The sequence below is a fragment of the Alligator sinensis genome, unplaced genomic scaffold (assembly GCF_000455745.1).
Source record: "Alligator sinensis unplaced genomic scaffold, ASM45574v1 scaffold441_1, whole genome shotgun sequence".
NCBI lineage: Eukaryota > Metazoa > Chordata > Crocodylia > Alligatoridae > Alligator > Alligator sinensis.
Window position 1 is genome coordinate 1,274,466 of NW_005842313.1, and position 14,416 is coordinate 1,288,881.

General features: G+C 39.1%; 1 protein-coding gene across 2 annotated transcripts in view; it reads right to left on the reverse strand.

Moving 5' to 3' along the window:
- EXT2 (exostosin glycosyltransferase 2) overlaps window positions 1-14,416 on the reverse strand; it is a 110,843-nt gene that overhangs the window by 28,932 nt on the left and 67,495 nt on the right. For both annotated transcript variants that reach the window (XM_025209864.1, XM_006028431.3), the window contains exon 9: window positions 11,727-11,916. In XM_025209864.1, coding sequence (XP_025065649.1) covers window positions 11,727-11,916 — 190 coding nt within the window. The remainder of the gene's footprint in view (window positions 1-11,726; window positions 11,917-14,416) is intronic.

Consider the following 14,416-nt stretch of genomic DNA (forward strand, 5'->3'; position numbering starts at 1 on the left):
GCAGGATCCTTACAGCAGTGAGGCAGGATGCATCTGCATGAGGAGGTGCTGAAGTGGTAAGGGGAGCATCCACGTGACATGCAGCCCATGGGCCCACGATCCCCCACTCCTCCAGCCTGCAGGGCATGCAACCAGCAACCACAGAAGTTGGACTGCTTTGTTTTGCATTACTGGCAGTGCATGATTCACAATATTTACTAGTAACTTAAGCTGTGGTGCCATAGGTTCTGAAGCAAGTCACAGCTGGTCATCAGCTAAATGGAGACTGCAAGCGATGTGGAAATGAAAGCACCCGTGGGGCTCTTAAGCAGACTTAACGCTAGCGGGTGGGTGAAGAATTCATGCATTTTATCTTCTTACATTGCCAATTAATAATAGAACTGTGGGTTCACCCTCACTCAGCATCTATAAAGCTAAATGAAAACTACTAACTTAGCTACTCAGGTCATCAAATAGTTTAGCACCTGAAAGCTGCAGACACCTAAAAAGATACAGGAATTCTGTGCCATGCTGTCCTTCCCCTGCAGCAAGGAAATTATAGATTTCACTATCCATTTGTAAGAAGAACAGAAGCAGGATTTCTATATCTTATGCATGAAAAATGAGTAATTTTGCATACTAATTTGTTAGCAGTAGAATATAGATTCTCAGAGCAACAGTTCATTTTTTGCACAGTTTAAAGGAGGGTTGTATTTCTGCAGCTGTATAATAAAGGTGCATGGATTTTTTTTTTTTTTTTATAAATCTTGGTTACTGCAAGAAGACTGGTGATCTAAAGCAACTCTTCTTACTCAGTTTATATGCTAGTACAGGGGTCAGCAACCTAAGGCCCACAGGCCAGGTTCAGCCTGTAGAGCCTCTGGATCCAGCCCACAGAACCACGGGTTTGGAAGCAGGGTTCTCCCTACACCACACTGCAGCTGGGAGCCCTGGCCTTCGGGTGGCATAGGCTTCAATGCAGAGGGCAGAGAAGGGCTTCTGCCATGCCACAGCTGGAGAAGCAGCAGTAGCAGCTAGATCCTAGTGCCCAAACTCCAAACTAAGTTGAGTCATTCTGGCTTCCCACACCAGAAAACATTGCTGACTTCTGCCCTAAAAGACTTGAGGTAGAGTTCCAGTATACCGTGATCTAATAAGTTTGAAGAACAAGAAAGCTTATTCTATTCACCATGTTGTTATTCACCTAAGTATTTTTTATGAGGAAAAAGTCCTTGAAACTCTTTCCATTATTTAGCATCAAGACTGCTTTTTCCTTCACAAAAACCTGCTTGCATGGAGCATAAAGCTACTCCTAGATAGAATAAAAATTCAAGCAGGATTTACATTTTACCGGTTATCTTAACATCAGGAAATAGTGGGACTTAGCGATTAGAACAGGGGTGGGCAAAATGCAGCCCAGGGGCCAGCTGCAGCCCACCAGGCCATTGTATCCAGCCTGCGGGGCCCCTAAAAAATTTAGAAAATTAATATTTATCTGCCCTGGGCTGCCGCGGCCCTTGATGGCTTGCCAAAACTCAGTAAGCGGCCCTCCACCCAAAATAATTGCCAACCCCTGGATTAGAACAATCTATTGAGAAGCACGACTCTACTTTTCTACTTATAGCTCTACTATTGGTTTACTGAATAACGTAAAAGTAACCTGCAACTCCCTGAACTGCATTAAAAAAAATTAAGTGCTCAGGCTCACAGAAATGGTGTAGAGTTTAACATTTGCAAATTACATTGGGATGAGAAACACTTGTGGTATAATAAGATAGAGTTATTTTCCTCTAAATGATTTATGAACACTCTAGGGCTCTTTGTTGTCTTCTTTGCTTTAATACCTGGAAAGAGATGTGGCAGAGACATCTGCAATACCTGTTCTAAAGCTCACTGCTAAATAGTAAGTGTAGGTGTTAATCTAAACACCATCTTGTTACCAGCCTGTCTATGGGTTTAACTCATGAGACAGTGCTAAAATAGGCTGTGAATAAATTGTTATATAATTCAGAGGAATATTATCAGTGCACAAAAGTCCAAAGCTTTGATTAAGCCCATAAGCTTACAGCATCCAAAAGAGGCTTTAGACACTAACATGCTGATTTGCCTATAAGTTAGCACATGACTTTTTCATATAGAATATGAATATCTCTATCTATGGAGATATCCTGTTTAATGATTATCAATTTCTAGTTTCAGTTTTTAACCCAAATAAAGAAGTACAAATAATGACTATAGAGTTGCTGGAAAAGATCATATTCTAGGTACTTACTACATACAATGGTTCAAAAGTTCCAATGGCATCTGAATGCAGGTTGTCATGAAGCAATAGGTTGGGATAATAAAGTGAACTAGGGACAGTTGGTATGTGGGATAAACTAAAGCTCGGCTAGTGACAAATGCCATTGTACAATTAAAAAAATTATCCAGTTTTGGCTAAAGTAATAACATTAAGATAAATGGATGGATTTAAGTATGCAAGCATTCAGTTACAGTTTTCTGGATCAAAAAGAAAAGTTAAAAATATCTCAAAGTTACCTCATGCAAAGAACAAGTGTTCATTTCCATGGACTTGAACACACAACAAACTCATTAATAGAATATAAAGTTATGCTGGCTTTGTACAACACCAAGTTACACTGGTGGTATTCAAAGTGGACAGTTGGCCAGCTCCCCTGGGGTAGCTATCGCAGAAGGCACTATCATAGCAGCTCACCTTCAGGTGTCTTAGGGCTAGTAAGATAAGGTTCTTTGGGTGAATCTGGTATCTTTTATTAGACCAACTTAAATAGTTAGAAAATATTTTTTAAGCAAGCTTTCGGGTTCAAAAACCTTTCATCAGGCTAAGGCAATTTCAGCAGTTGGTATGTGCTCATCTTAGAGCTAGTAATAAATTGTTTTCATTGAGCACACACCTGTCCCAGTATAGAAGCGGACACATAGCATGTACACGAGAGTAACTTGCACCAATTAAGTTTTACCTGACTTTTTTACAATTAATCCACATAGTCTCTGGCAGACCATTTATGGACATGGCATGTTTTTTATTCCAACAAAATTACCACTCTAAATGGCCTGATGTATTCTGCATGAATTCAATTAAGTCAGAACCAGTGGCAGAAGCATCAAGACTAGTACTTCTACAGACAAATGTGCCTGAACAGAATTTAAATGACAATGGAACTCAGTTCAGATATAAAGAGTTTCAACATTTTGTCAAAAGAAATATGAATAAACATGTCACATCAGCTCCTTACCATCTGGTCCCACATGGACTAGTGGAAAGGTTTAACCAGACGGTTGAGCAAGCAAATTATGCTGCATGGCTCTATATAAAGGTAGGTTAGAGAAGTGCAAATTTTCTACTGGCCTACAGCAGGGCTGTCCATCTGGTTAACACATGGTCCCCAGGGTCTCACCCAGCCACCTCTCCCCATATTGCTCCAGCTGCAACAGCAACTAGAAGTCTCCAAGCTCCCCATTCTGGATGATGCAGTGGTGGAGGAGTGCTGGGGGCAGCACACACTACAGAAAGGAAGAATCATGTTTTGCTCAGTGCACCAGTGGGGGATTGCAGAGCAACAAGGAAAGTTGTTTCTTGTTTTGTTTTTTTTTTTACCTCCCTGCCTGTCATCTAACACCTCCAGGGAAGGAATTTTACCTGATCAACACATCAAAGAGCCACTCAACACAGCTCACAAAGACATTCTCATGGACCCAGAGGGACAACCTTCCATCTTCAGGTCCCTCTGTGCAAAAATGAAGTTTCTTTCCTACCTATGGGGACTTTTTACCATCTTGTACCATCTACACTTTTCCCAGAGCCAGGCGAAGGGACTTTGATCCCAAAAGCTTGCAGAAAAGGACAATTTTCTTGCCATTTTCCAGTTGGTCTAATAAAAGGTATCACTTTGGAACCAAGAGTTCTAGTTTTTTGTATGCATGTTAGTACAAACTAGAAGCCAGCAATGCTGTTTATGGAATGTAACTGAGAGCCTCACCTAGGCTTCCCACCTTTAACAACCACCTTTAAACACTGATTGCTTTGCTAAAGATAGAGTCGAGAACACCTCTATGGAGTCAAGAGCATTTGTAGGTCCAGCAAGATGTGCATAAAGGCACTGAATTCTAATAAGATGGGGAATTTTGTCTCAAATCTGTTTTGCACACAAAAATCCAATAGTGTGACCAAGATAAATGTCAATAAACTTTCATAAAACTTATAAAAGATCTTTAAATTACTGGCACATTCCTCTGCTTGTAGCAATTCTATTCCTTCCCTAAAATGATGCTCATGATGAGGATTCCAAAGCAAAGGATCAATACCTTGGCTTTGTATCTCATCTAAAGTACAGTGCCCTACCCTGGGTCATGATCTCACTTACGACAGAACCTTTATGGGCATGTTATAGGCCAGTGGTTGGCAACCTTTTCAGACCATAGGTAGGAATGACCCAGCCTGAGTCAGAGGAGGGTAGGTGCCAAGATCCATCTACCACTGTTACTCTACCCCACTGTGGTCCAGGAGAAGCCACCACCACTGCTCCTCATACAAGTCAAGATGGAAAGGCCATAAACTTTAAAATGCCCAGCACTGCTTTCCCTGCTCACTTTTTTTTCCTTTTGTACTGAGTTTTGGACAGTAGAAAGCAAGACCCAACAAGTTATAATTTCACTGTATTACTTACCATGTTAACCTAAATCCAAGACAACTTCAAATTGACAACAACCCCTAATAACTAAATTCTAATTATATGGTTATACTTTATTATGATTTTCCATGTACAGAACCTAATTATTGGAGGGCTGTCTTAAATTTTTCCCATCCCCCCCCCCACTACTGCAGGCAGGCAGCATGATCCCTACACATTGCCCGCCCTTGCCTAGCCTGCTGCCACTTGACTGAGATGCCTGATGCCCAGTTGCTTGCCACTCCCCTGTGGCCATTTACTTTATGTGGCATCTCTGGCTCTGGCCCAGGGCATGGAGCACATGGTGGCTCCTGCCCCAGCCCTGGTCAGGAAACGGCCTTGGCTCTGGCTCCAGCCCCAGCTCCAGACTTGGCCAGACAGCAGTGGCAATAACAGCTTTGGTCCCAGCACAGAGCTGGTGGCAGCTACAGCTGCAGTCCCAGCCCTGGCCAGGCCAAGGTTGGAGCTGGAGCTAGAGCTACAAGAACCTGTTTGTCCTGAGCCAGTACTCAAATCCAAGATAAGGCTGTTTTTCCCTCTCATGCTGAATAGGGAGGGAACCTCATCTTGGATTTGAGTAAATATGGTAATCAGGTTTATCAAAGGGTTTGGATCCCATTTAACTAGTTACATATGTGAAACACGGGACCAACAAGAGCCAACTCTTCAATGAGATGAAACTTAAAACTCCTATAAAAAGCAGAAATTTGTCCACATTTCTAGCCATGAGTAAAACTGTCACACAGACATACAGGGAGAAAATCAGGAAGGTCAGGGCACTAATTGAGATGCAGCTGGCAAGGGACATAAAAGGTAACTAAAAAGGCATTCTATAGGTATGTTAGAAGCAAGAGGAAGAGCCAGCAAAATGTAGGTCCCTTAGTAAATGGGGAAGGCAATTTAGTTACAGATGATGTGGAGAAGGCTGAAGTAATTAATGTTTTTTTACTAGCCTTCACAAATCAGGTTAGCTATCATCAGACATCAGTGCAGTTGGCAGCACAGGCTGGGGAGGAGATAGCTGAGAGCAGGGAAAGAATGAGTTAGAGATTACTTGTAGAAGCTGGATGATTTTGAGTCAGCAAGGTCAGATGACATTGTATCCTAGAGTACTCAAGGAATTGACTGAGGTAATTGCAGAGCCAACAGCTATTTTCTTTGAGAACTTGTATAGGTTAGGTGAGGTTTTTGACAACTAGAAGAAAGTAAATACAGGGTTCATTTTTAAGAAAGGGAAGGAGGAGAACTGAGAGAATTACAGACCAGTCAATCTGACCTAATACGTGGAAATATTATGGCATTATCAAGGAATTGACTTCTAAGCACCTGGAGAATATCAAGATAATCGGGAATGTCATATTGAATGAAATAGTTTGAATGTTTGTAAAGGTTGCCCATTAGCCAGTTTCAGGAAGAAGATAGGATTTATCTCCTTATCTAAGTCATTGTTTTTGGGGCTACGTGTAAAATGTCCTGACTTCGCTTAATTTAAATTTTATCTTTAGAAGTCTTTTACAAAGAGAGCAAATATCCTGAATTCCGAGACATCAAAAGCCTAAGGCCTTTTAACCAAATTGGTAAGAAAAGGGTATTTACAGTGATATGGAAGTCTCCCCAAGAGTAATTTAAAATGCTCAACAAAGGTAATTTCAAAAGAATCTGTTGAGTAAGATCCGAGCCCAAATTTGGGAGTAGTGACAAGTTGAGTAGGAGGAGCCCACTGACAGCAGCTCGCTCAAAAAAAACTGTAATTTACTGTCCCAATTTGGAGGTGACTTCACTTGCAGAACAACGAAGGAAGAATCGCAAGTGTAGCCCGGAACAGACTGATCACCTGACCCAACCTCTCCGTGAACACGAATCTCTTAGTTCACGCTGAAGCCACGGAGCACCTGAAAGGGACTGAAGGAAGGGGACTTAGTCCTATCACTGCTGAGGCCAGCCTATTGAATCGTATTGCTGAGGCGAGCCCATTGAACCGTACTACTGAGGCCAACCCATTAAATCGTACTACTGAGGAATGAAACCATATTTTGGTATTTGGCTTCTCGGAATTCTAGGATTGTAAGTATATTATGAAAATAATAGTATTGATTCAAATTTAACTTTTAGTTGTAATTGTAGTTGTTTTTGTAACACTAATTCTTATAGCATTGTTTGGGAAGGAAGTGCATTCGGAGCATTGTTTCTGATATATGTAATTATTGTGTTCTTAATGTTTGTGGTGTTTCTTAAAGCCAAGCAGTGTTATATACGTAGCAAAGAATTTTAAAATAAAATTGTGTTGTATGAATTAAATGTGTAATCATTGTGAAATCGTGCAATCAGCTAACAACTCCCCCAGCCAGTGCATCAAAATTAATCAGTAAATTGTGTGGGATTTTCTCTATTCCATAACCCACTAGAGACAGGGAACAGCCAACATAAATCCATCAAAAGCAACTCATGCTTGACCAACCTGATTTCCTTATACAGCAAGCTGAAGGACTTTGTGGATATGATATGCCTCGACTTTACCAAGGCTTTCAACACTGTTTCCCATGACATTCTCATTAGAAAATTAAGGAAAGACAATCCAGATCAGTGATTCTCAACCAGACTGCCACAGTATCCTGGGATGGCTCAAGTTCCTTTCAAGAGTACCATGGGTTGCCACACAGTGTTAGCACTGTTATGTGTGCAAACATGATCCACAAGACAAACTTAGAGATTTCAAATAGGAATCCATTCAGTGTTTAAACCATTCTGACTTGTTGATATCTCCATGAGTTCTTTGCAACAGAAGAATTACTCTATTATTTTTTTGTAATTAAAAATGAGTGAAAAATAAGAGCCGGCATTGTCCAACAGGTGCCCTGAGTCTAACTACCGGTGCCTTGAGTCTTAAAAGGTTAAGAACCACTGATATAGATGAAAGTACTGTAAGATGGATATGTAACTGATTGGATCAATTTTGCTCAAAGAACAGTCATCAATGGCTCAATGTATAATTGAGATGTCATATCAAATGGGATTTCTCAGGAGCCTGTCATGGACCTGGTATTGTTTAATACCTTAAATAATGATTTGAGGGACGACTTAAATAACGAGGGATGATATTAAATGCAAAGATAACAAATTTATGCTATTTATGGAAAAATGGTCTGAAATCAATTAAATGAAATTCAGTGAGGACAAGTGTTCCATCCTAAGTTAAGGACTTTGCAATCACATGTACAAATACACACTTGGGAAACACCTGGCTACATTACAGTACTGCAGAAAAGGAGCTGATGTTTACAGATTACCAAAGGCTGAATATGAGCCAACAGTGTGCCCTTGTTGCAAAAAAAGCCAGTATTATAGTGGGTTGTATTAATAGGACTGTCACTTGAAAGTCAAAAGTGATTCTTCTACTCTATTCAGTCTGAGTGGAGTTCCCTGGAAAAATAAATTCACTTTTGTGCACCACACTTCAAGAAACACATGGACAAACTTTTAGAAAGGATCTAAAGGAGAGCAACAAAAATAATTAGAGGTTTCAGAAATGTGACTTGACCAAAAATGGTGGAAGAAGTAGGATTTTTTTTTAGCTTGGAGGACAGAACACAAAGGGGATTTGATTTTTCACATACCTGAAGAGCAGTTATAAAAAGGATGATGATAACTATTTGGTCTGGGTGCAGGGGAGAGAACAAAGGAAATTTAGGTTGGATGTTTGAGGGTAACGATGAGGGCAGTTAAACATGAAAACAGGCTACTTAGGGAAGTTTTAATTTTTAGACTAGTCTTAATTTTTTTTAAGAACAGGGATGATCCTGCCTTGAGCAGGGTCTTGCACTAGATGACTTTTTGAGGTCCTCTCCAGTCCTACTTTTCTATGATTCTATAATATCTAAAAACCAGTCCACTTTTGTATTGCACTACAATTGAGATTAGCTGTAGCTTCTTATGTCAAAGGAGAGAGCAAGCAATCTTGATGAAGGGTCTTTGACTTGGATTCTCCTTCACTCCTGGTCTGACAGAGTCTACACTGGTTGATTTACTGGCTACACTGCAAAGCTTATCTTTTTACCGAAGTTTTAATAAGCAGGAGACTGATAGGTTAGATTTTACATTTTGGGGCTGGGGAGTTTTTAAGCAGGCATGGTAGCACCTTTGATTTTGTGAAATGCTTTTTTTCTGCATTGATCAGGATGTTGGTTTTGATTACATAGAAGTCTCATTTCAGACAGCTATACATCCATTAACAAGTATCAAGAGGGTTTTTTAAATTTGTGTTTAATATGAACCTTTCCTTTCCTAGAGGGAGAGAACACAGTATATTTTGCTTCCCTTTGTTTTCTGCACATACTGTTCTACACAAATAAAACCCATAGTTATAGAATCCACTGTCAAACTGACTAGGAAGAAAAAATATTTGATACAGTTTTTATTTATACAATTAGTCTTGAGCTGGCAGTGGTTGAAATCTAAATTTACAGTACATCACAAAGGAAAATTACGGTGATGTCCTTCCCCCAAATGTAATTTATGCACATCAAAAAAAGTATTACTGGCTTTGATAGCAGGACCTCTGATTTGCCTTCGTACAGCAGATAGAAATGTGTCCCCTATACAGTAATGACCAGGAAATACTGCATTTGATGCTCTAGTAGGTTAAATGTCTCAGCTTTACTATAACCAATTAAAAGAGAATAGCCATAAAAGTGCAGATACTACCGTAGGGTAATAAACTAGACCTTATCGGTGCCAGTGGTGCACATTACAAACTTCAAACTCATTCCTTGTCCTAATCCATCAGAAACTTCCTGGCTTTACTAGGCTATAAATGGAAGAAGCTTTGAAGTCCAAGGATTAGGATCACTAACAGGCAGACTGAATGAGAGACTAAGTAGAGCCAAGGCCTGCTGCTCCAACAAATAGCCAGGTGGAACACACTGCATGGGTCTGAATTAAAACAAATTAATTTAATCAAACTTCCCTCTCCTGGGCTGCAGTCCAGGAGATTACATGAGTTATCAAAGCATGAAAAATAAATAGATGTAGGGGGAGAACTAAGAGCAACAGAAGAAACAAACACATTTCTTCTGCAGTACAACCCTAGATATAACATAAGCATACAGCAGCCAAGGCTCTTAAACGGGACACAGATCTATTACTGGGAGGCAAAAGACCCAAAGCTTTTGGAACAACAACTTATGATTCAACAATATCTGAGCAAAATTCAGGGAGAGAACATGAATATGCATGCAAAATAAATGTTCAGCTCTAAGATTACTAAAGATGAATTATTAATAGAAAAAATTGTTCAAATTAGTTGCTTGTTTCAATTTTTCCTGTAAATCTTAGATGAAGGATTATATGGAAACAATCTATTTGGGTCAAATAGTTTCAGTGGTATGCACTGGATGTCTGTGTAAAGTTAATGGCATTGAAGAATTAGCTCAGTTTTGCATTTCAAATATGCCTTCAATAAAAAAAAAAAATCCTCTTATACAACCCAATCAGCTTGTCCAAGCTTCTGTGCAATGCTGTCCATCTTGAAAGATTAAAAAATACTATCATGCACACCTAGATGCGAGAATCGTTTCAGTTATCACTGCTCTACAGCCATAGTATGGGTGTTTAGCAAAGAAGTACTACACAACAGTTTGAGACAAGATATGTATGTTTAATACAATTTAAACTAGAACAAGTCTCCAGAATAAATAATGGGTCCCAACAAAGCCTGAGTTTTGCAAAAATGCAACAGGATCTTAAATAAGCCATGTGATGATTAATTCAGTTTCATGTTTTATCTAATTTATTTATATGAGTTGCTTTGTATCATAGCTTGTATCAAGCTATATACAAAACAATATTTTGCTAATAAAAGCAACATCCACATTCAAAGTACTTTGCATATACGGTACCTCAGTATAACTTTGCTAGCAAAGCACCCATAGACATGGCCTCAGACACTGGAAATCAGAAAGCTTAATTCAGAGTTCTACACCAGGGATTTCACACATCAGTTGAGGCTGAGAAAAAGAGAGCAAATAATCCAGTGGAGCAATGAATGGAAAACAAGACTTTGCAAGAAAACAGGAGGCGGAAAATAGAAAGATACTAAATACTAGATAAGGAAAGATACCCCATTTGGGGCTGTCCTGCTTTTAGAAGCAGATGGTTATTCTCTCTCCAATCCTGTGAACAAGCTTCTGTTTAATATCCTTTTGGAACTGAATCTCCCCTGAAAAAGCACTATGGTTTTAAACTATCTAAAAAGGATTCACAGGCACACATTAATTTTACAAACCCATGAATTAAAAAACAACTCTCAGTTTCAAAAATCATCTAGACTTCATAAGGCTAGCTCATCAATGGTATAAATAGAAGCATGCGTGTTTTAAATAAAAAAAAATTTAAATAAAGAGACTTTACATCTTCTTATTGGGACAGTCCCAGAGTTTTCACAAGACATTCAAGTGTCCTAATAATTTCTTTCAGGACATCCAAAACGCCTCAAATTTTCATTTAATCAGTCAAAACGTGCTTATTTTATAACCACAACATATTTCAGGTATGTTGCTGCATCAAACCAAATTTGTTCTATGTTTACCAAGAACAAACAGCTTAGTGGCATGAGCTGTTCACTGTAATGAGCAGTGTCTAATAAGAGAGGATGAATGAGTGCAAACACATCAAACCTGTTTTTCTCCACCTTCAAAATGTGTTAATGACGCTTGTTCAGTGTTTTACAGTTATTAGAAAAACTCCTCCACTCTGTGAAACTGCATGTGGTACACTTTTGAGTAAAAGGCTGATAGTAAGGACACAAGCACAATTTTCTATTTCATTACGCAAACCTTGGCATTTTTTATTTTTTTTTTACTTTGCTACTTTAAAAAAAAGTCACAGACAAGTCACAGTTTTTTGGTTAAAAATATAATTATATGAAATAGCTTTAAAACATATTTAAAAGTTCACAGAAAAGAGATTATTTTGCACCAGGTGTAGAGCAAGTGAAATGCCACCACCATGCCAACATGTACTACCCACCTTCCAACATTCGTGTTGAATGATGGATCTTACCTTCCGGTGGATTCTTATTCTGGTTGTTCCAGACAACCAGCAACTTGGATAGACTGGGCACCTTGGACACTTCAGTGATGACTCGGAAGAGACTCTCCACCCGGTCATAAGTCAACACTATAGCTGTGAAGCCTTGAGACTGTGGTGGGATCAATGGAAGGAAGAGTGGGTTGCTCACACTGCTCCATTTCTATAAAACAAAAGAGGATGAGGGATCAAATCAAGGTTAATACAGAAAAGGGGGGATTTAAGCAACCAGAATATAATCACCCAAGTTGGTATTTGGCCAAGTTAGGCCTGTTGAGCTAATCAAACAATTCATGGGAAAGTGGCCTTTAAAAAACAAAACAAAAAACAACTTTTTTCATGATTCACAGAGCCTTGAAACTTGCATCCCAATCCCTTTCCTAATGTTGACTCCTGTCACTGTTTAACAATAACTGTGTAAGCATGGATGAGCTTCAGAAAAAGTGAAGAATTGATGGCAAGCCTTGTGGGGGAAGGGATATTAGGGGAACACTTTAAACTTAGCTAACATGGCCTGATTCTCATTTGCTAATTGCTGCTGAGGTTTTTTTTTTTATTTTTATATATAACCAGACTTGGCCAAAAAGCAGAGAGCCAACTTAGCACCACAACTTCAGAGGGGAAATGGAGTAAAAAGCAGCAAATACATAATCCTGACACAAAATGGGCACACAAATAAAAAAGCAAATGCTGACACTGAAATGCAGAGGGATAAAATATTAACTTCAACAAAACTTGGTTTGTTCCATGGAGGGGAAAAAAACCATTACAGCATTGAAGAAAAAAATCTGTAAGACGCAAAGATTGATTTCAGAGAGTTATTTACTCCATCTGAATTTTAAGTAGGGCATCCCTTTTAAGACTTTAAAGGTATTATTTCAATGAACTGCCAGCATAAGGAAGCCAGCTCAGTTGGCAAGAAACAAGACAGACTATTCAGTTCTCACTGTGTATGCCAACCTCATTTGGAGTTGAAGATGTGGGGGAAGGAAGGAGTGAAGAAACCATTAGATAGGAAAGAAACAGCAGACATTTCATTTCTAAACATTTTCATTCCAGCCTGCTGTCCAGGCAAGACAGCAGGGCAGGACAGGGAAACAGAGGAGAAAACAATTATTTATTTGCAGTAGGAGGAAAGGTTTGGAAGTTGGGAAAACTATAGCTGACACTGTTTCTCAGGAAAGCTTTTGAATCCTGCCCACAAAGAACTAGGGGCGCATATAATAGTGTAGAAATGCTACCCAGTTACTGCCAATGTTTTCCAGCAAACACCATATTAAATACCAGTTAATACAGAATTCTGCCTGTATCGGGAGGAAAACAAATGTTATGGACTCAAAGTTATTAGCTCAAGTTTGTTGGATAGAGGTACAGCAACTAGTCATTTCCCTTTGGATTCTCTCTCTTCACACTATAGGCAGCTACCCTCACCATTGCCACCTTGTAACTCATGCCATTTACTGAAATACTCTGTATGACCACCTAGGGAGCAGAGAAGAATAGCAAACCTATTATATTAGAGGAGCCTAAAAAAGCTTGACTTGTTCACTGTAGCCAAAAAAAGATTGAGAGATGATGCGACTACTCTCTGCACATACATCAGGGAGGAAAGTAAACTCTAGAGATTGAGAAAAACTGTTTAAGCTGAAAGACAATACTGGCAAAAGAACAAATGGATATAAACTGGCCAAAAGTAAATTTAGACTGATGGTTTCTAACTGTCCAAGGAGTGAAGTTCTGGAACGGTCTTCCAATAGGAGAAATGGGGAAAAAACACCTAACTTGTTTTAAGATGAGTTCTCAGTTTATGAGAGAAAATATATTACATAATTGCCTGACAGTAGGAGGTTGGACTTGCTCACCCAGGATGCCCATCAAATCCTACATACAGGCCTATAACAATAATGTTAACAAGTGACATGTGCAGGGATATCTGTTTTGAAATGCTCACACTTTAGGAAATGATAGTTTTTAAGCTTATTTTCTTTACTGTGTATTGACAAAACAACCACATGTGAGAAATGACCCTTGATTTTAAACAATTTCAGGAAGTTGTATGGTGAATTATTCTAACAGAGAACAGTTCATTCTATTAGGGTTTTTAAACAACCTCTGCTCCTTAAGGTATCAGGATTTTACATATGCCCACTATCTATGTAATGATGAAAAGCCTTCTTTTACAACCCTCACCAATCTCTCCTTATGAATACTTGCAACACAGGTTTAGCTGGATATTAAGCAGAGAGCCAGGAAAATCTCATGCTTCAGTCAAGAAATAACCGGCAAAGCAATCCTAGAGTTTATAATCTTATTGTTATTTAATAGCGACTATAACGATCCAAATTAAGGGCTCTTGCCTTAAATTGACTCTGTTTAGCATACTTCGTTTTGGTTGTAGTGTATCATAATAGAGGCTGTTAGCCATAAAGCCATTGGTGAGGAATACCACTCCCCAAATGTATTAATGTAAAATATCCAAGACTGTACAAGGCATTTTAATGGCTAAATCCTTTCTTAAAAGAGCAAAAATAAGAGCAGAAACTTAAGGTTTTAGATGCAACATTATTTAACTCCGAACTGTTCCTACTATCTGTGCAAGGTATAATATTTAATTGCCAGGATCATCTTAGGGAAACTTGGAAGCTTGGTCCCTAATAGGGAAA